The 19,692-nt window shown below is 44.9% G+C and overlaps 1 protein-coding gene across 1 annotated transcript in view; it reads right to left on the bottom strand.

Annotated features, from left to right (window-relative positions):
* TBC1D22A (TBC1 domain family member 22A) overlaps positions 1 to 19,692 on the bottom strand; it is a 346,099-nt gene that overhangs the window by 277,098 nt on the left and 49,309 nt on the right. Inside the window, exon 5 of the mRNA XM_044678628.1 lies at positions 3,435 to 3,505. Coding sequence (XP_044534563.1) covers positions 3,435 to 3,505 — 71 coding nt within the window. The remainder of the gene's footprint in view (positions 1 to 3,434; positions 3,506 to 19,692) is intronic.

Genomic DNA, 19,692 nt, shown 5'->3' with positions numbered 1-19,692 from the left:
TGGCCCAAGGCTCTGCCCCTCAACTGCCCAAGTGCTTCTCCTAAAGCCCCTGGCACTGCCCCCTCCCCGGGAAACAACAGTGGCTCCCTCTGACCCCCGAGACCACACAGGAAGTACTTCCCAGGAAGCTCTCTACCCTCCCAGGCCTGGTTACTTCCCTGAGTCTCCCCTTCTGCCAAAGCCCCTCGTAGCTGTCCTTGCTCCCCTCCCTCAGGCAAAGCTCAAGCTCCCTTGTACACTGTGCCCCCCAACTGACTGGGAGCTCCTTGAGGCAGCTCCTGTCTTTCACCAGCACGTAGCAAGCACAGAAACTCCTTGTTGATTGGCTGAAGGATGGAGGAGCAGTAAGAGCCAGGGAAACCCCAAGGGAATAGAGGGCCTGAGAGGGACAAAGGAGAGATCCAGCCAAAGCACTCTGGGAAATGTCAGGCCAGAAGTGAAATCAGAGAAGACTTCACAAAGGAAGAGGCCCTAAGCTGACATCACTCCATGAGGACCTGAGGGGAACCTGGATCAGAGAGGGGGGCAGCGCAGAGAGGGCCAACAAGGACTCCCCTTCCTGACCAAGGTGAAGGCTCAAGGCTTCCTTTCCTGGGCGCTGGCAAACAGTCTGGGCAGCCCCAATTCCTGCATCTGCCAGACGGCTGTCTCGGAGCCAGAAGGAGGATCCTTGTAAATAAGCCTGAGGGGGACGCTGTGCCTGCGGCCAGGGAACAAGCTCTCCCACCCTTCTCTCAAGGGAGCCACCGGGGGAAGTCGTGCTGGGGAGGCCAGAGCCAGACCTCTGGAAAGTATCTGAGCATTTCTCTCAGCCCTGTGGAGGGCTTATAAGAATAGGGGCAGTGAGGAGGCTCAGTGGATAGACGGGAGGTCCTGGGTTCAAATCTGCTCTCAGATACTTCTTCCCTATATGACCCTGGGCATGTCACTTAACCCCCGCTGCCTAACCCTTAATGCTCTGCTGCCCTGGAGCCAGTACACAGTATTGAATCTAAGACAGAAGGAAAAGGGTTTTAAAAAATTAATTATTTTTTTTTAATATAAGAACTGAATTACCTGCTAGTCAAAAGGGAAATATTTACCATTTCCCAAACATGTCAGCGGAGTGGCTCAGATTGGGGAGACCCGCATCTGATCCCCATGGCCGACACTCCCTGTGTGCCTAGCCAACCGGCAATCCCTCTGTGCCTGTGCTTTTTCATCTGTTAAGTCAGGACAACCATCCTTCACCAGCTGCCGACGCACAGGACAGGCCTAGAATCACGGTGATAGTGCTGGGGACACGTGAGCCAGGAAGGCAGCACCCGCCACAGTCCCACCCATAAGCCAGGCCCCATGCTGGTCTCCTGGTGTGTACACACACACACACACACACACACACACACACACACACACACACTCATTCACACACACACTCCAGCAAAATGTCTTCTGCTCCTTCCTTCTCAAGGCTCTGGCCTCCCAGCCCAGGGACCACCTCCTCCAGGAGGCCTTACCTGATCCCCCCAGCCTTGGTCATGCGCTGCTTGCTACCCAGATCCTCCTGCCTGTGTCATCTAAGCTCAGTGAGCTGACAGCCCACCATCTCCCCCAGAAGGCCTCCCAAGATGCCCTTGCACTCAATGAGGGAGCTAAGAAAAGAAGTTCATGCCTCAAAAACCCTCTGAGCTGAGGGGTGCCTAGACACTCAAATGACAGAGGAGAAACTGAGGCTCAGAGAAGACCTGAAGTAGATCCCCAGCTAATCAGCAGCACGGCCAGAAGACAAATCCACTGTGGTCTCTAGCTCTCCCAGGCCAGGCTGCTCACAGAGGCCTTCCCTGTTTGGGCACCAAGACCTACCTGGAGGTTGGCACCCCCCTCTCTGCCTTTCCCGCCACTCCCTCCCACTCCCCCCCCCATTTGCCTGTGCACATGGTTCCACCAGAAAGAAAATCTCCGTCCCTCTGAAGTCACACCGTGCCCCCCATCTTTGCCATCAATCACTCGTACAGCAGGGGTCAGGATGTCTAAGGGGACTGTGACTGTAGGAGGCACAGGGCTAATGGAGACAGAATTCTGTAAGATAATTAACGAAAGACACTATCCAGAAGCACCACATTTTCAATAAATTTCAAATTGCAAGATGGTGTCCTAAAGGTATTTTAATCAAAACTTGCTGAAATTCAATCTGAGAACTGCATGACTAACCAGCCCCCTGCCCCGCGCCCCCACCTATCTAAGACCACAAAAAACCTTGACACATTTAGAACGTCTTAAAGGGAAAGGATTCTCTGATTAATTTGTCATTTCTCCCTAAGCCCTGGCTCAAAAACCCACACATGAAAACGAAGGCGCCTGCAGGGGCTGAGCCGTAATTGAAAGAGAATACTTAATCAATAGGATTGTCACTGGTAAGAGCGGCATCGGGGCTGAGAGCACAAGGCCCAGACTTCCCATTTATTAGGACTCATTAGGAAAAAGGAGACTTTTCAATGCTGGGGCACCGAGTCAACCTGAAGTAAACATTCCGTATTCCCTGGGGACTTAACCCTTTCACAAAAAAATAAAGCCGTCTACACCTTTTTCCTAAAAAATTCACCCCTGCCAAAGTTTGCCGGGCTGAGCTCGGGATGGTACTTAGAGGCTATGATGGCTGATCAAGTCCCTTCAGAGACAATCGTGCCCTCAGTCTGCGGACTCAAACTCAGCCATCCATCATGGAACATAAATATTGCCGTGAGGATGCATTTATTCATCAGCTAAAGAACAATTTTTGGCCCGTATATGCCCTCCTCATCCGTGATGGTCAAAATCCTTCTCCTCTGTCAAGGTTCAGTCCAGGAAGCCTTCTACGGTCATTCCCACACATACACACACACACCCCATGCTGATGGTATTCCCTCCTGCTGGTTGTTCTGCCTGAATCTCTCCCTTGCTCTATCACACCAGCCTTGGCAGAATGCCAACTGACCTGGGCACAAACTGGATTTACCCTAAGACATTGACTGCAGGGTCCTCGAGGGCAGAGGCTTCATTATTTTTCAACTCTGTGCCCCAAAGTCTGGCACAGGGCCCTATTCAGAGTAAACGTTCCAAAATATGTTTGTTTAGTTAAAATGAATTAACCATCAGCAATCTCACGGTTGATCTCTTATCTACGCTGGAACCTTTCTGTAACTGCTTTGAACATAATACAAAATTTAGCAAAATAAAATCTGAAGAAAAAAAGACATGGATGCCATGAATTATTAATAATTCCCATTTCCTGACAGCCTTGTCAAACCAAGCTTGAAATCAAGCAAAGAAAAGAAGCTGGTGTCTTTGCTAAAGCCAGAAGGCCTTTGATCCCCAAAATGTCTGTATCATCCCTGAGAAATTTAAATTCCAAATGACCTTGGGGGCAGCAGGGTCAGTGCCTGGGGATCTCCCACTGATTCCCAAAGGAGACTTACCGAAAGGAGTTTCCAGGTTATTGGACGGACTTGCTTGGGAATTCCAGACCAACTCAATTTTCTTAATTCCTCTGTTAAAATAAAAGGGGGGGGGGGAGGAAGAGAAAACAAAAAGAGGATTACTAAAGCACTTTTCCTGAGGTGGTGGCTAATATTCCATAATATGATCAGAATGCAGCTGCTCTCATAATTCGACTATGAAAGGGCACGAATTACAGTATTTGCAGATGCTGGTATTTTTAGTCATTGACTGGGCCAAAATAAGTCACTTGGAGGTACATTCAGTTATCACGAGTAGAAAAAGGAAAATATGGGGGTGGGGTGGGGGGGATGGGGGAGGCTCCTAGGAAAAACTTCCTGAAATCCAGAGCTTTCCCAGAAGTTCAGAACAAGAAGGCTCCTTGGGTGGCTGTGGGATATGCAGAGGCCATCAGCAAGGAGGCAACGCAGGAGGGTCCGAGTGGTGGTGCATCACAGGGCCAACTCAGAGGGCTCCTCTAGCTCATAATTTTATCATCCTATGAATTGAAAAGAAAACTACACATCTGGGAGATGTTCTTTTCAGGTTCTGCCTTTTCAACATATAGATGCCGCTCAGGGTTCTGACAAACCCTCATTTCAAATGCATCACAAATTCTCCATTGACTTCATGCATTCCCAATGAAATCATAAATGGTAACGCTGAAATGGGCCTTACAAATCATCTAGGCTAACCCAGACAGGGAAACTGAGGCACAGGGAAAAAGAAGGCCTCAGCCCATCACAACATGGGGTTGTGGTCCGATATTCGAATGTCTAGTATTCCTTCATGCTATCACATCACCTTCTTACGAGCTCCTCTTTCAACCCTTCATCTCTTATTTCTTTGACCTCTGGGCACAAATATGTCAGTCAGGAGGGCATCCTACTGTTGTTGGGGGAAAACAAAATTTTGTGCCAAGCAGGTATGGCTGCCATTAAAGAGATAAAAGCTAAATTACAAAATCCTGAGCCAGAAATGACTTCCAGGTAGATTCAATCTAACCCAGTGGGTTTCAAACACAGATATATGAATAAATTTGTACAAAGGCCAAAAATGAAAGAAAACATCATGAGATCAGCTTGAGAATTAAGCGTCAAAGGGGTCTGACTCCTGGAATGACAGAGGCATTCTAGGAAATAATATTGCTAACACAATCTCGTCCCAAATCATGGGCTTCAAACTTGACAAAGCCTCGAATCTTTGGAATACTCAGGAGATGAAAGTGCATATGAGTAATTTGGGGGAAATTTCATCAAGGCAGTAGCAAGTGTCTATAACAATGAAGAGGTGATGGGGAATTAGAGGCAACTAACCCAGTTACCTCTAGCGACTGAAGACAGGCAGAAGCTCAATAATGAAAGCCACAGACAATGCAAAAAAAAATCTCATCTGAGACACCAGCTCTAATATTCTCTTTACCCTGAAAGTTTTCTGCAGACATGCTAACAATAAACAAAACTAATCAGTCCTCTTATTAAAAAAAAAAAAAAGGTTTGTATGTTACTTTAAAAAGGAGGCGGGAGAGCACTTTTAATGGAAAGCTGCTGCCCCAATGATACTAGCATTAAAATTTTATATCTAGAAATTAACATGTATAGTTCATGCGACAATGAACACAAGTACATTATAATTAATACACTGGACAATATGAAGCCATAAAACAAGCTAAAGTATAAAATGAGGCTGGGGCTCAACTTTCTGGGGACTGGGTTCCAAGCACTGGCCACAGTGTTTGGCATTTAATCAGTGCCTACAGAGCAAGAAAGCCACTGACAAAAGGAAGCCTGGGTCGTTTGTGCCTCTATCCAAACACAAACCTTCCAGGGGCCTCTCAAAGAGCCACGTTCTCACACCAAGCTCAGAGCCCAAGGGAACGAGAGCAGGTGACAAGACCTCGTCCCACTCCATCACAAGCTCACCTACCTCTCCAATGCTTAGTCAGTCAATAAGCACTTATTAATAAGCCCATACTAGGTGCCACATTCTGGGCTAGGTGCTGAGGATACAAAGAAATACAAAAAGTAGGCCTTGCCTTCAAGGAGCCCCTAGTCTGATGAGGGAGACAATAAGCAAACACTGTGCCCAGACTGGCATCGAAGGAGATTGAGAAAGGCTTCTTGAAGAAGGGGGGACTTAGCTGGGACAGCCCAAGAAGGCAACCTGGGACTTCTCAGGGAGCTATAACCACGTGGCCCCTTTTCCTGGAAGAAGCAGCATCATGCAGGAGGATTCAGGGGAGCCCCTCCATTTCCCAGGGCCTCAGTTTCTCCAAGCACAAAACAAGCAGGCTGGCCCAGATGCTCTCAGTCTTCTCCAGCTACAAGGCTATGATCCTGGGGAGTCCCTGTTACCTCCTATTCTCAGATTTACAAAGGAATTTCATCTCATTGATAAGCCAAGCCTTTGGGCAGTGACCTGTCCTTCCAAGGTCACTCTCCTCCTACAGCAGCACCATGTTGGCATGGCAGCTCATGGCCAGAAGCCTCAGGAACCAAATCACTGTCACCAGCAGAACCAAGGAGGGACACTTCATGCCAGGTTCAGTCTGAGACTGAAGAGGTAATGTCAGAAAACACGAGCAATCTTCTTAAGGAAATCCTTCCAGCTAAACAGGCTGGAAATGCCATCAGGGTTCTCCGCTTCCATAATCCAGACTCTAGACCACAGACCTAAGATGGAGCAGGAGCGAAAACAGCTGAGGATTGCAGCCCCTCAAAGACATAAAATAAAAATTGCTCCACCCAAGCATTCACAGGCCCCCTCTCACCATACAAACACTGAAAGACAGAGATATGAGCATCAGAACAGAGTCACAAATGAAGTGTTCTCTGGGAGTGGGATGCCAAGAACAGGCACCCAACCAGCAATCTCACAGTGGGCGGATGCAATCTTGGATCTGCCAGGGGCCAATCCTTTCTGGAATCCCTATAACTGATATCCCTGAGATAGGGCGACACAATGGAAGAAGCTCAGATCTAGTCTCAGAGACACGAGTTCTGATCCTTCCTATGCCACCTACTCAAATAAATCCAGAGCCAAGCTGCTTCCCCTTCTTCAGATGACCCTGCAGGCATTTCCACTCTCATTCCTCGTTGCCATCAATAAGAATTGGAATCATGACAAGGGTTCTGCCCATGGACCAGATGCTCCTTAACTGGCGGCATCCCTTTGGGCCACCATCCATGTCCCCTCAACCATCTTCTTTCCGAAATTCAAACGAAACCTAGTTGTGGCCAAAAACATCTCACACTGCAGAAGGAATGGATGCATGGCCTGACCCGGTGCACCTTTGGCAGTGCTCGTGATTCCAGGCAGCCCCGACGTGCCCCAGTTCTCAGGCTGACAATCATGCCTCCTCCCGGTCCCTTCCCTCCCTCCAGAGGGAGAGAGGCCTTATTCTTGGAATCTCTTCCCACAGCTGATAGCATTCCAACACTTTAAATATGCAGTAATGAGCAACACTCTCCACACACAATAAGAAAAGGCTGTTTCATCATAAGCAGCAGCCAACAGCCAAAGAATTCATTCCACTTTTGTTGGGGAACAAATATTCCCCATTCCCTCTGCAAATGAAGCAATTATTTTTTCCTTTAAGTTTTAAGACATCCAGGGTTAGGTTCTTTTGCAAACAGCTGAGAGCTAATGATTAATACCAGGAATAAAAGAAATGATTAAAGAGAAGGCCTTCGTAATATAATCACCAAAATGTGAAGTCTTGACATCTAATCTTTTTCAAATTACTAAGTCTAAGTAAAATAAGTATCAAATAATTGGGTGATGGCACCAGCAATAATGGGCAGTTTACAGCCATCGCTGAAAATATCAAATCTTCAACAGTTCCCTGAGGGTGTTATGAAAATCAGAAGGCTAATGTTGGAGTACCAATAACAGAATGTTTACCAATCACATTCTCCATCTCCTTCCGCTCCCCACTTAAATGTTCATGAAGAAAGCAGAATCAACTCCACTTGGCTAAGTCACCTGAACACAGGTCCCAATGGAGGAGAAGCCCTGTGGTGCAGTGGACAAAGCATTGGCCTAGGAGTAGGGAGGGTTCTTGGAAAACACCTAATTTGACCCTTCCTGCCTTTTGCAGAAAGGGAAACAGACACACAGCTTGGGGTCTGGGCATGACAGGTTCCAGCCCCCCCCCCAATTTCAGCAATCAAGCTCTACGACTCCTTAAGTGAGGTGATCTACAGAGAGTTCCCTGACACCTGGCTGGCCCTGAGCTCCCACAGCACCTGGGAGATAGGAGGCTGGCCCTTGGCCTGCTTGTTTTCAAGGCATCTGTGAGGATGGGGTAAAGCAGACTTCAGGGAGGCAAACTATAGGACAAAAAGGTCCATACCCTTTGCCCAGTGGTTCCCCGATGAAGCAGGCATGAAGAGAAATTTCAGCATCCACTGAGCGCCTGTGATGTGCCAAACACTGTATGAGGTCAGGGAAGAGGGCACTGTGGAGAAGAGGATGGTGGAGCCATGCCCTAAAGGAAGTAAGGGGTCTAAGAGGTCCCCCACACCCCAAAAGATCTCTGACCATCATGAGGAAAGGACAGACAGACCCAGGCAAGGATATAGGAGGGGAAGACAAAAGGTGCTGCTATCAACATCAGGGGCAAGAGTACCCACAACCAACAAAATCCCAGCCCCACTTAAGCATCCCTCAGGAGCTCACCCAGAGAGGAAACCAACCAAAAATCCCACTCCCCAAGTCCAAGCCACAGTAGCACCTCAAAACAGAAACCACCAGCTAAGTGGTGCAACAGATAGAGTGCTTTGCCTGGAATCAGAAAGACTCATCCTCCAGAGTTCAAATTTGGCCTTGGATACTTTCTAGCTGTGTGGTCTTGGGCAAGTCACAAACCTATTTGCTATCTCAGTTTCCTCATCTATAAAATAAGCTAGACAAGGAAAATGGCAAACTACTCCAATTTCTTTGTCAAGAAAACCCCAGATGGAGTCATGAACTGAACAACAAAATTGTTGTGTTATGAGAAATTGGGCGGGGGGAAGGTTCAAGAAAACATGGCAAGGAACTGATGCAAAATGAAGTGAGAAGAACTAGGAGATCATTGTGCACAGTAACAACAATGCTGTAATGATCGTCAACTCACTCTCTCAGCTGGCTACTCTAATCAATACAATGATCCAAGACAATTCTGTAGCATGCATGATGGAACAATTGCTATCCATCTTCTGAGAGAGAACTGAGGACTAAGTGCAATCTGAAGTCTAGTCTCACTTTATTTTTCTTGCTCTTTTTTTGCAATATGGCTAAGATAGAAATATGCTTTGCATAATTTCACATGTATAATTGATATTATATTGCTTGCCTTCTTGGTGGATGGAGGAGAGGAAGAGAGACAGAAAATTTGGAATTCAAAATGTAAGAGGAAAAATGTTTAAAATAAATAAATAACAAAATTTAAAGAAATCATATACTGGCTCATATTGTCCTCCATTTCCCGGGAAGAAGGGGAGGAGGTCTTAAATTCATAATTAGATTAAAAGTCAGAAACAGGAGATCCCCTTTTGTTTGTGTTTAATTCCTTTTCTGGGGAAGATCAGCAGAAGAAGAGGAAGTAATATGGACACATCCTCCCAAAAAAAGACCTAAGAAGAGCATTTGTGATCCAGAAAACTAGGGGGAAACTTCAGTGGATCGTCTTTTCAGACCAGCATCACAAATCTCACACACTGGCAAGGGCAGGAACTGTGACAAGGGCCCACGATCCCAGGATCAGTACCTGAGCTCAGAAAAGGGGGGAGCTACCTGTGGCCAAGCTGATTCTCTGACCCTAGAGCAAGACTCTGCCTCTGCTCCTAACTTCAGAACGGGGGTAAAAAGGGCAGCAAAGTCACTCAGAACCTGTGGAGCCTTCAACTAGCTGGCAATGCCTGGGCCCAGCTGCAGTCTCCTGGAGCCCCAACCAAGGGCAACTGCAGCCATATTGCCTAGTCCTAGATCAGCAGATAGCCTGTTTTAAAACCCCAAAGTACAGCAATTAGACCAAGCTCTTAATCAGAGGGCACAGGGTCCACTCCAAGTTTGCAGCTCCCTGACCCAAGCTTTCACGGAGATCTTTGAGGGATACAGAACTGAAAAACCAGGGAAAGCAGAAATACCAGATAAGACAGACCCGAACCATACAAGGCAAAGAGAGTCTCCTTAAAAATACAAAAAGCCTGGCCAGCAAATCTGGAAAGTAGAGATGTCTTTTATGATGTATGCATCAATTTGGTTGATTTTGTTCCCTGTTTTTTCCTTTAAAAAATACGGATTGTATGGGATGGCTCTCTGAGAGGAAGAGAGTCAGTGAATCAGTCAGTTAATAATAATAATAACAACAACAACAACATTCACATAGTGTGCCAGGCACTGTGCTAAGTGCTTTACAATTACCACCTCATTTGATCCTCACAACAACCCTGTGAGGCAAGGGCTATTATTATCCCCATTTTATACAGAGGAGGAAAATGAAGCAAATGGACATTAAGTGACTTGTCCAGAATCACACAGCCAGTAAGTGGATGAGGCTAGATTTGAACTCAAGTCTTCCTAACTCCAGGCCAGGTGCTTTAGGCACTGACACTATCCAGGGTCAACAGAGCTAAGAAGCCTAGGTCAGAGGCCAGCAAGAAGCTTGGAAGCCCGTCAGACCCTGCATAACCCCTGGGTGCAGAGGAGGCACCGCTGTCAGTGACCCAAAGGAGAGGGGTGACTAGGAGAGAGGCACACACAGGGAGACCACAGCAGTCATATCAGCAAGGGCAGAGAGGGCAGCAAAAGGATGAGGGGCCTGTCACAGAGCCAGAGCCAGAAGCAACAGCTGGCAGCTCACACTGAAGAAGATAAGCGGAGAACCAGAGGAAAGTCCGCAGAGCCCTGGCAGGCAGTTGAGGGTGATTTACGTAAAGAAGCTCAGGAGAAGAGAGCACGGAGAAGCTGCGATCCGCTGTGACGGAGGGCACCTTCACACTGGGAAGACCACGGGTCTGGAGACGGAAGGGAAAAGAAGAGCGGCCTGGGCCTCCATCCCAGCTCCACACTGCTCGCCGGCCCCGTCTAGTTCTCTAATGAGGTCCAGTAAGGGAAATTACAGCCGCTGTTTTAGAGTTACATTCTGCTTACAAATGGAATTTGTAAGTCCGTCCAGTGAACCAGACTCAGAGAAGATTTGGACTCATGCGATCTAATTGGATGTAAAATATCCTATCTGAGTCTGAACCGGAAATTTGCTCCAAAGTGGTTTATGCATAAAATTTATAATTATTATCAGCCCTTTTTCTGACAAGACAAGGACTTTCAAGAAAGCACCCAATGAGCCTGCCTTCTTTGACTCCAGGATGGTTCCCTTTTCGTTGCTATCAATTATGAGCCAGTCATTCTTTCATTCAGGCAGAAACTGAACCAGGAAGAGCTAATTCAGGCTAATAAGAAGTCAGTGAAAGGTGCTGGTACAATCAGACCTGAGAGGAACCCAGGCAGAGATAGCCTGGCCCAAAAACAGGGCTCTCAGGCTTGGGGGAAAAAAGGACTTTTCAGTCCCAAACTTGCTATCTGATCCATATTTATCCAAGAACCCAAGATGTAGGTTCCCAACAGGCCTCGGGGAGCTGAGGGCCACCCATGCTCTAAGCAGACAGCAGAGGCAGCAAGCCTCGGGAACGGCCAGAGGCCTCGGGTGCCAGCAACGTAAAGAGCGGAGCATGAGGGAAAACGTTCCCAGCACGTTGGCGGGGCCGGCCTGGGAGGCAGGGAGCCTGGTGGCACGCTGGCAGGCCAGGAATCCCATCTGTTATGGGAGGAGTGCAAGAGGAGGGGATTCTGGGCCCTTTGCTTCGGGGAGATGGGCCACACCTAGGGCCTCCCCGTGCCCCTGCCCCTCACTGGCGTCCATCGCAGATGACTGTCAAGAATGTTCAAGAACATTTGGCAGAGGAAGAAACAGGTGAGTGCTGGGAATGAGCAGAGACGCTCCAGGCTAAAAGCCAGGCCTTCAGAGAATGACGACAACAGAGGCTGAAGACTCCAGCCTCAACCGAGACCCGAGGACAACGCCTACAAAAGCCTTGAAGATGATGAACAAGATTCATCCAACGATGAAGCCCCTGCTGTGTGCTGGGCGCCTCTGATAGCGTGCTGGAACCTTCCTGTTTGCTTGGGGTCTCCCTCAGGAGACGGGGAGCTCCTTGAAGGAGGACCTCTACTGTGTGTGCCCCCGGGGCTGAGCCTTGCTGACTCACCACTGACCGACTGGCCAGCCGCTAAGCGGGGCGCTGTTCATCCTTCTTCTGGAGGAGGGCCGAGGACATCCCAGATGGTGGCTTGACTCCAGAGGGAACTGGATTTCCGTGAGGCAGTCGGGCAAAGTCATCAGCCTCTCTCTCTTCCAGTGCCCAAGTCCCGGGGCAAGAGTGCTCCACAGGGCCACTTCCACCCCTTCCTGGCCACCGGAACAAACTGTTCTCATCTGCCCATCCCAGAAGGGAATGTTCACACGCTTGCAGCATACACCCCCAAATTCACTGAGGACAGGTCTGAAGTCTATGGTTACCCTCGACGCGCCCTGCAGTATGAGGAAAAGAACAAAACCCGCTCTCCTCTTAAGGCGTCACGCTGTGTTGGGTGCAAGACTGCATCACAAAATTACGTTTACACGGGCAAAACCACAACGGTGAACTTAAATGCATGCAGGATAAATATAACGTGAATGAACACAGTTTGTGGCGTGCAGGCACTAGCAGTTGAAAAGATCAGTAAAGATGTCCACAGAAGATGCGACCAGAGGTCCATGTTGGGGAAAGGCAGGAACCTTGAGAGGAGGCAAGGAAGGAGGGAGTTCCAAGCACAGGGAAGGCCAGGGCAGAGGTGCAGAGGGAAAAGAAGCGTCCTCTACGAGGGGCAGAGAGATAGCCAGCTTGGCAGTGTGGGAGAATCTGGGTAAGGGAATGATGGCTTATCTAGGGGAGTTGGAAAGATGAGCTGGGGCTCCGCTGTGAAGGGCTTCAAAAGGTAAACAGAGAATTTCTATTTTAGTCTCAAAACTATGGGGAGCCATATGTGAGTTAAACTAGAATAAAGAGAGACTTGAGGCGGAGAAATCCATTAGGAAAGAAGCTAAGGTGGGATGTGATGAGGACCTGAGAGGGGAGAGAAGGCAAGAGATGCTATGAACATACAAATGACATGAATTAACAATTGACAGGCTATGGGGGAAAGGGGAGAGGGAAAGTGAAGAGTCCAGGACATTAATAAAACAAAGGGCTATCTTAAGCCTCATAATTGTTTCAATAGATTCAAATTAAAACCTTGGACAAAATAAAACATTCAATTACACTAACATCCTACAAATAAAAAATATGAATACAGGGATCTTTTTTATATCAAAAAAGTATTTCTCTAAAACAAATGCAAGTCTTATAAACAGTAAGGCAAGACTAGAAGTTTTCCCAATAATAACCAGGGCAAAGCAAACATGCCCATTCTCACCACTATTATCTTGGATAATCCAAGAAATGCTAGCAAGAGCAGTAAAACAAAAGAAAGAAAAAGAAAAATAGGTCAGCATTTATTTGGTGCTTTAAGATTTGCTAAACACTTTACAAATATTATCCCGTTTAATCCTCACAACATACTAGGCAGGTACTATTGTTACTCCTTTTGGGGGTGGATGAGGAAGCTAAGGCTGGGAGAGATTAAGTGAATTCCCCAGGGCTGCTCAACTAATTAATGTCTGCGGCAGCATATGAAGCTTTCCCAACTCCAAGTACAGGACTCTATCCAGTGAACCACCTAGTTATCTGCTGCATAAAATGGGAAAATAAAACTATCCTTAACTACTGACAAAATGATGGTTTCCTTAGAAAGTCTTAGAGAAATCGAGACAATAATTTCAGCAAAATAAAAATCAATGACATTTCTATATGTCACAAGATCCAAGGTACAATAATACAAAAGGAAATCCCACTGAAAATAATTACATAATGTAGAAAATATTTTGAAGTCAGTCTATCAAAGACCACTCAGTACTGAATAGTTTCAATTACAAGATGTTCCTTAAAGAGCTAAAGAATAGCTTAAACAGCTAGAGGAATATTCATGACTGGGCCATGCCAATACAATGAAAATGACAATATAACCAAAGTTAATTTTCAGTTTTAGAGGAATATCAAACTATCAGACTGGTACTTTACAAAACTTGGCAAAATTATTTTTAAAAATTCATTTGGAGGGGCAGCTGGGTAGCTCAGTGGATTGACAGGCCTAGAGACGGAAGGTCCTAGGTTCAAATCCGGCCTCAGCCACTTCCCAGCTGTGTGACCCTGGGCAAGTCACTTGACCCCCATTGCCCACCCTTACCACTCTTCCACCTAGGAGACAATACACTGAAGTACAAGGGTTTAAAAAAAAAAAAAAGAATAAAGGAAGAGGGGGCAGCTGGGTAGCTCAGTGGAGTGAGAGTCAGGCCTAGAGACAGGAGGTCCTAGGTTATAACCCGGCCTCAGCCACTTCCCAGCTGTGTGACCCTGGGCAAGTCACTTGACCCCCATTGCCCACCCTTACCAATCTTCCACCTATGAGACAATACACCGAAGTACAAGGGTTTAAAAAAAAAAAGAAGAAGAAGAATAAAGGAAGAACAACTCTTTCTGACCTCAAAGTGTATTTTAAAAGCATCATTTATTGAAGTCATTTGATATTGATTTAAAAAAACAGAAAGTGACTCAATGAAATAGCTAAGACATGGGAGATTTAGAAAAAATAGAACTCAAAAATTCAGGGCTTGATAAAGTGGAAAACATAAATTCCTAAGGGAAGAGCTCCCTATTTGACAAAAATGGGTCAGAAAACTGGAGAGCAATATAGCAGAAACTGGTCTCAGACCAAGACTTTATACTACACTTCAGAATAAATTCTAAACAGAGACACAATCTTAATATTAATGACCAGATTATTAAAAAGAAAAGCAGATCATATCCCTCTACCCAGCTACAGCAGAGGGATATTTTCTTAACAAAACAAAGGATGGTCCATTATAAAGGATAAAACAGCTAAGACTAATTACATGAACTGAAAAGCTTCATGTAAGAAAAAAATTAATGAACTGATGATAAGAGAAAATGGGAAGAAATTATTGCATCAAATGTCTAAAATAAGGGTTTGGCAACTAAGATATTTATCATATGAAAGAATGTTCCAAATCTCTAACGATAAGATTTTTAAAATACAAATCAAAACAACCCTAAGGTCTGCAAATTAGCAAAGATGGCAAAAGATAGGAATAGTCAATGTTGGAGCAATTGTGGAAAGATAGATACACTGGTGCATTGTTAGTGGAGCTGAAAGATGGCACCATAATTCTAGAAAGTAATTTGGAATGATGTAAAAAATACAGCTAAAATGTATATAGCCTATGACTCAGATTCCACTATTGGTCATATTAGCCAAGAAGGTCAATAAGAAGAAAAAAATACATTTGGTGACCCAGAGTATCTAGAATATCAAAGGAATTAATGAAAAAAGGTAAGAATGAAGGAAGAATAGCCCTTCTAGTCTTTAAAGTATCATTTATTGAAGTCATTTGATATCAATTAAAAAATGGAAAACTATTGCAACATAAGAAATGACAAACAAGATGAGTTCAAAATAACCTGGAAAGACTTAAATAAACTGATGCAAAATAAAAAGAGCAAAACCAGGAGAAGAGCGAATACAATAACAGAAATATTATATGCTGAGCAACTGTGAAGGACAAAACTATTATCAGCAAAACAAGGTTCCAAGACAACCCAAGAGACTCACAATAAAAAAAACTCTATTCACAGCCAAAAAGGAACTGTTAGAGTCTGACTGCAGATCGAAGCATGCCATCCTTCACTTTATTTCCTTCATGAGTTTTTTTATTGTATATGTAATATGTGTCTTCCATCATGATATGGGGAATATGGAAATATCTATTGCATAAAAACACTGATATAACTTATATCAGACTATTTATCACCTTGGGGAGGGAGTGGAGGGAAGGAGGGAAAGAATCTGAATCACAAAATGTCAAAAAACGATTGTCAAAAAATTGTTTCTACATGTAATTAATTGAAAAAATAAAATTCAATTAAAAAAAGTGACCTTTCAAATACATTAATGCAAATACCCTATATCGTGATTCTTCTTTCACTTAGACTAAATATCCCCAAACTGCTTCAAATGATCCTCTCCTGCTATGAAGTCAAGCCTTCATCATCTTGGTCATCATCCTGGGAACACTCTCTATTGGCCCATCAATGAACCAAATGACACCGAAAAGGGCAGCGCCTCAGGGCAGAACAGAGGGACTGTCACCTCTTTGTTCCTGGACAAAAAAAAAAAAAAAGGGTCTGAGCAGGAGGGCTGCCATAGTGGACTGGTGATTCAGATCCCTTTTACTATTTTGACTGCTATAATTGAGCCTTCTCTACAAGGAAGCCTTCCTTCCTCTACCTACCACCCCAGCACGTTTCCAGACATGCTCTCACACTCTGTGCAGGTAGCAGCTGTGAGCAACAGGCTGTCAGCAAGCACGGCTGATCCAGGCAGTTTAAAGAGAAATATGATGAAAGTGCACAAGAATGACACTTCCCACTCCAAGCTCAGCAAAGCTTCAGAGGCCAGTTTGCCTCCCCCTGTCCCTACCATGGAGTGCACCATTCATCAGACACTCCCCAAGGCCTAAGAACAGAATGATTCCTCCCCAATAACATCAATTCCATGGCCAATACTTATGAGATTTAATTAAAACACAAGACAACTGCTCTTTGCGGTTAAAAGCCAGAAACTATTTCTCGACAGGCAAAATAGATACTTGCTTTATTTTCCAACAGGAAAGCTAGCAGAAAAAAATCTGTTCTATAATTTCACTATAAGAAACAAAGAGAAGTCCCCTCAGATCTAGTAAGTGTGTTCCAATATTGCTGCTCTCTTGGAGGACTCTCCAATGTGATGTTGGGAAGTCAAAAGAGTCCTTCTGCTACTACAGTCTTCCTATTTACAGTTAGTTTTATTTGTTTTAATTAGCCAATATTTACCTTGCCCTCCGACTCCATTTGGTGGTTCAGTTATTTTAGTCATCTTACTCTTTGTGACATCAATAAAGGTTTTCTTGGCAAAGACACTAAAGTAGCTTGTCATTTCCTTTTCCAGCTCATTTTACAGATGAGGAAACTGAGGCAAAGAGGCTTTTAAGTGATTTGCCCCAGGGTCACACAGCTTATGTCTGAAGCCAGATTTGAACTTGGGTCTTCTTGACTCCAGGTCCAGCACCTGCACTACGTAGCTGTCCCTCTCACCCCAATCTCCCTTCTGAGAACGTGAGAAAAACAAAGCCCATCGCAAACATGCAGAATCAATCACAACAGACTTCCACACTGATCATGTCTAAAGAATGTTTGTCCCCCTCTGCATTCTGAGTCTTTCAGTCCTCTCAGAGGTAAGCAGCTTGTTTCCTCATTGGTTATCTAGAATCCTGGTTGGTTACATTGCTGAGAATCATTATGTGTATCATCACATCTGTATGTCATAACTTGGTCATCCATCCCTCTCACATTCCCATTCTTTGCCACGTGAAGAAGAGCTATAGATATTTGTGTATATATTTAAGAGTTTGTTTCTCTTGAGAAGGATTTTTCTATTTAATCTTCTCTCCTCTAAATCCCTTTCCCCTTTTCCCTCCAATTTGCCTACTGAGTAAAATGTATTTCTGTACCCAACTGTGTGTGTATGTGTATTCTTTCTTTTGACCATTTCAGATGAGAGTGAGATTCAAGTGTCACCGCTCCCCTCATCCAACTATAGATGTCATCCTAAATATAGGATAATTTCTCTAACTACCCTTTCTCTTTCCTCCAGCGTCTTCCTCTTCCACTTTCTTAAGATCATAATTCACAAAAGAACCACTCTTGGACCTCATCTAATTATACTACCCTTTGTGACTGCTGATGATGATGGGGCTCAGAGGGGGCCCATGCAACATCTCCCCATATATGAATGTAGGCATTTTGTCTTTGTTTAGTCCTTTATTTTGGCTAATTAAAACAAATAAAGGTTTCATTCATGTTTGCCTTTTTCTGTTTCTTCTTCACTCTTATATTTGCACTTCAAAATCTCTCCTCAGCTCTGGTCTTTCCATAAGGAATGCACAGACATCCTCTGTTTTCATTAAAAATCCATTCCCTCCCACCCCTACTCAGTTTTGTACTCAATTTTGCTAGGTAAGTTATTCTTGCTTGTAAGCCCATATCCTTTTCCTGGAACATCATATTCCAAGTTCTCTGTTCCCATACAGTGGAGGCTGCTATATTCTATGTGATCCTGTCTGTGGCTCCTTAGGACTTATTCTTTGTGCTGACAGCAACTTTCCTTTGACTTAGAAGCTCTGGATTTTGGCTATGGTGTTCCTGGGAGTTTTCATTTTGTTATTTCTTTCAGGAGGTAACCAGTGAATTCTATTTCCACTTTGCTCTCTGGTTCTATGACATCCAGGAAGCTTCCTTTTATGATTTCTTGAAATATGATGTTTGGCAGCAATATTGTATAATGATCAACTGCAAAAACCTGGCTACTCTCAGCAATGCAACTGGGACAATTCTGAAAGACTTATGATGGGGAATACAATCCACCTCCAGAGAAAGAACTGTTGGGAGTCAGATGGACACAGATCAAAGCATACTATCTGTCACATCAGTATATTTGTTTGGGTTTTGTATGAATATGCTCTTACAACAATGACCAATATGGGAGTGTGTTTTGCATGATGATAAAAAACATTATCAGCTGAGAAAAAAAAAAGAAAAAAGAAATATGTTTAGGTTCTTTTTTTGGTTATGGTATTCAGGTAGTCTAGTGATTCTTAAATTATCTCTCTTTTCCAGATCAATTGTTTTTGCTATGAGATACCTGATATTTGCTTCTATTTTTTCCATCTTGACTGTTTTAATACTTTGTGTTATGTCATAGAGTCACTATTTTCTATTTTATCCATTCTAATTTTTAGGGAGTTTTTGTTGCTTGTGCACGGTTTTTAATTGTGCCAAGCTGTTAATTCCCTTCCCAATTCTTTCTTTCATAGCTCTCATTGCTTTTCTAATTTTTTCCTCAAGAGTTCTCCTTCCATTTATAAAGGGATTTTTAATCCCTTGCTTCATCTCTTCTAGGAATTTTGGATGAGTTTTGGATTTGCCAAAAAATCCATGTTTTTCTCTGAGGCTTTGCTCATAGATGTTTTGGAGTCATTCTCTTCTAAGTTTGTGTCTTTAATGTCTCTGCCACCACAACAGCTCATTAGGATAGAGTTCCTTGTTTGCCCATTCTTCCAGCCTATGTCCTCACTTCAGACTTCATGTTATGGCTAGACTCCGCTGCACTTCTGAAGGGAAAGTCTGGGCTGATCCTGTTGCTGCTTTCTTGATGTAATGAGTATTGTTAATCCAGGGTCTGAGATAAGCTGAGGACCTTCAAGCTTTCAGTACTCTCAAAGGAGTATGATCCAGAGCAAAAGGTGATGCAGTCCCCTAGACTACGCCCCATAAGTCCCTGACTTGGGTTTGGGTCTAAGACTAGATGCTACTGGACTCCATCCTTATTAGCCAGCCAGGAAGTTCTGTGAGTCCAGAGCCTCCCTGATGATCTGGGATTCCTGCCTTATTTATTTCTCTGCAGGATGGGCTAGATGCAGGCTGGAAGTGAGCTTGAGACACACCACTATAGTGGCCAGCTTCTGAACTTCTGCCTTTCTCTATACACAAGGTCTTCTTTTCTTTTCTTTTCTTTTCTTTTCACTCTGCTCTAAATCTGTGACCTCAAACTAGGAAATGGGTGACAAAGCTTCCAGGTCACCCCTGTCCCCATCACAGTGACTCAGTATGGGTCTAGGAGGAGTGCCCTGTATGAATCTGGGCCCTCCTCCTGCTCTGATGCACCGCCTCTCCTTGGGCAATGGAGCGTCCTGCACAAACCCATCTCCAGTGTCCACAGACATAGCACAGTGTCTATCTCCCTGTGCTTCACTGGGCTGGACAAATGACTCTTCTCCATTCGGTTTGGTGTGGTGCATTTTCTAGATCTGTTTGGAGGAGTCGGGAAGGGAGTTCACTGCACTGCTCCCATACTTTCCACCATCTTGGTTCTGCCCTGACTCCAGTGCCAGACATCCAACAGGTACCGGAGATCTCACGATCATCAAGACTTCTAGGTACTCTG

The sequence above is a fragment of the Gracilinanus agilis genome, chromosome 5 (assembly GCF_016433145.1).
Source record: "Gracilinanus agilis isolate LMUSP501 chromosome 5, AgileGrace, whole genome shotgun sequence".
Taxonomy (NCBI): domain Eukaryota; kingdom Metazoa; phylum Chordata; class Mammalia; order Didelphimorphia; family Didelphidae; genus Gracilinanus; species Gracilinanus agilis.
Note: the sequence above shows the minus strand (reverse complement) of the source record. Positions and strands in the feature narration are given on the sequence as shown.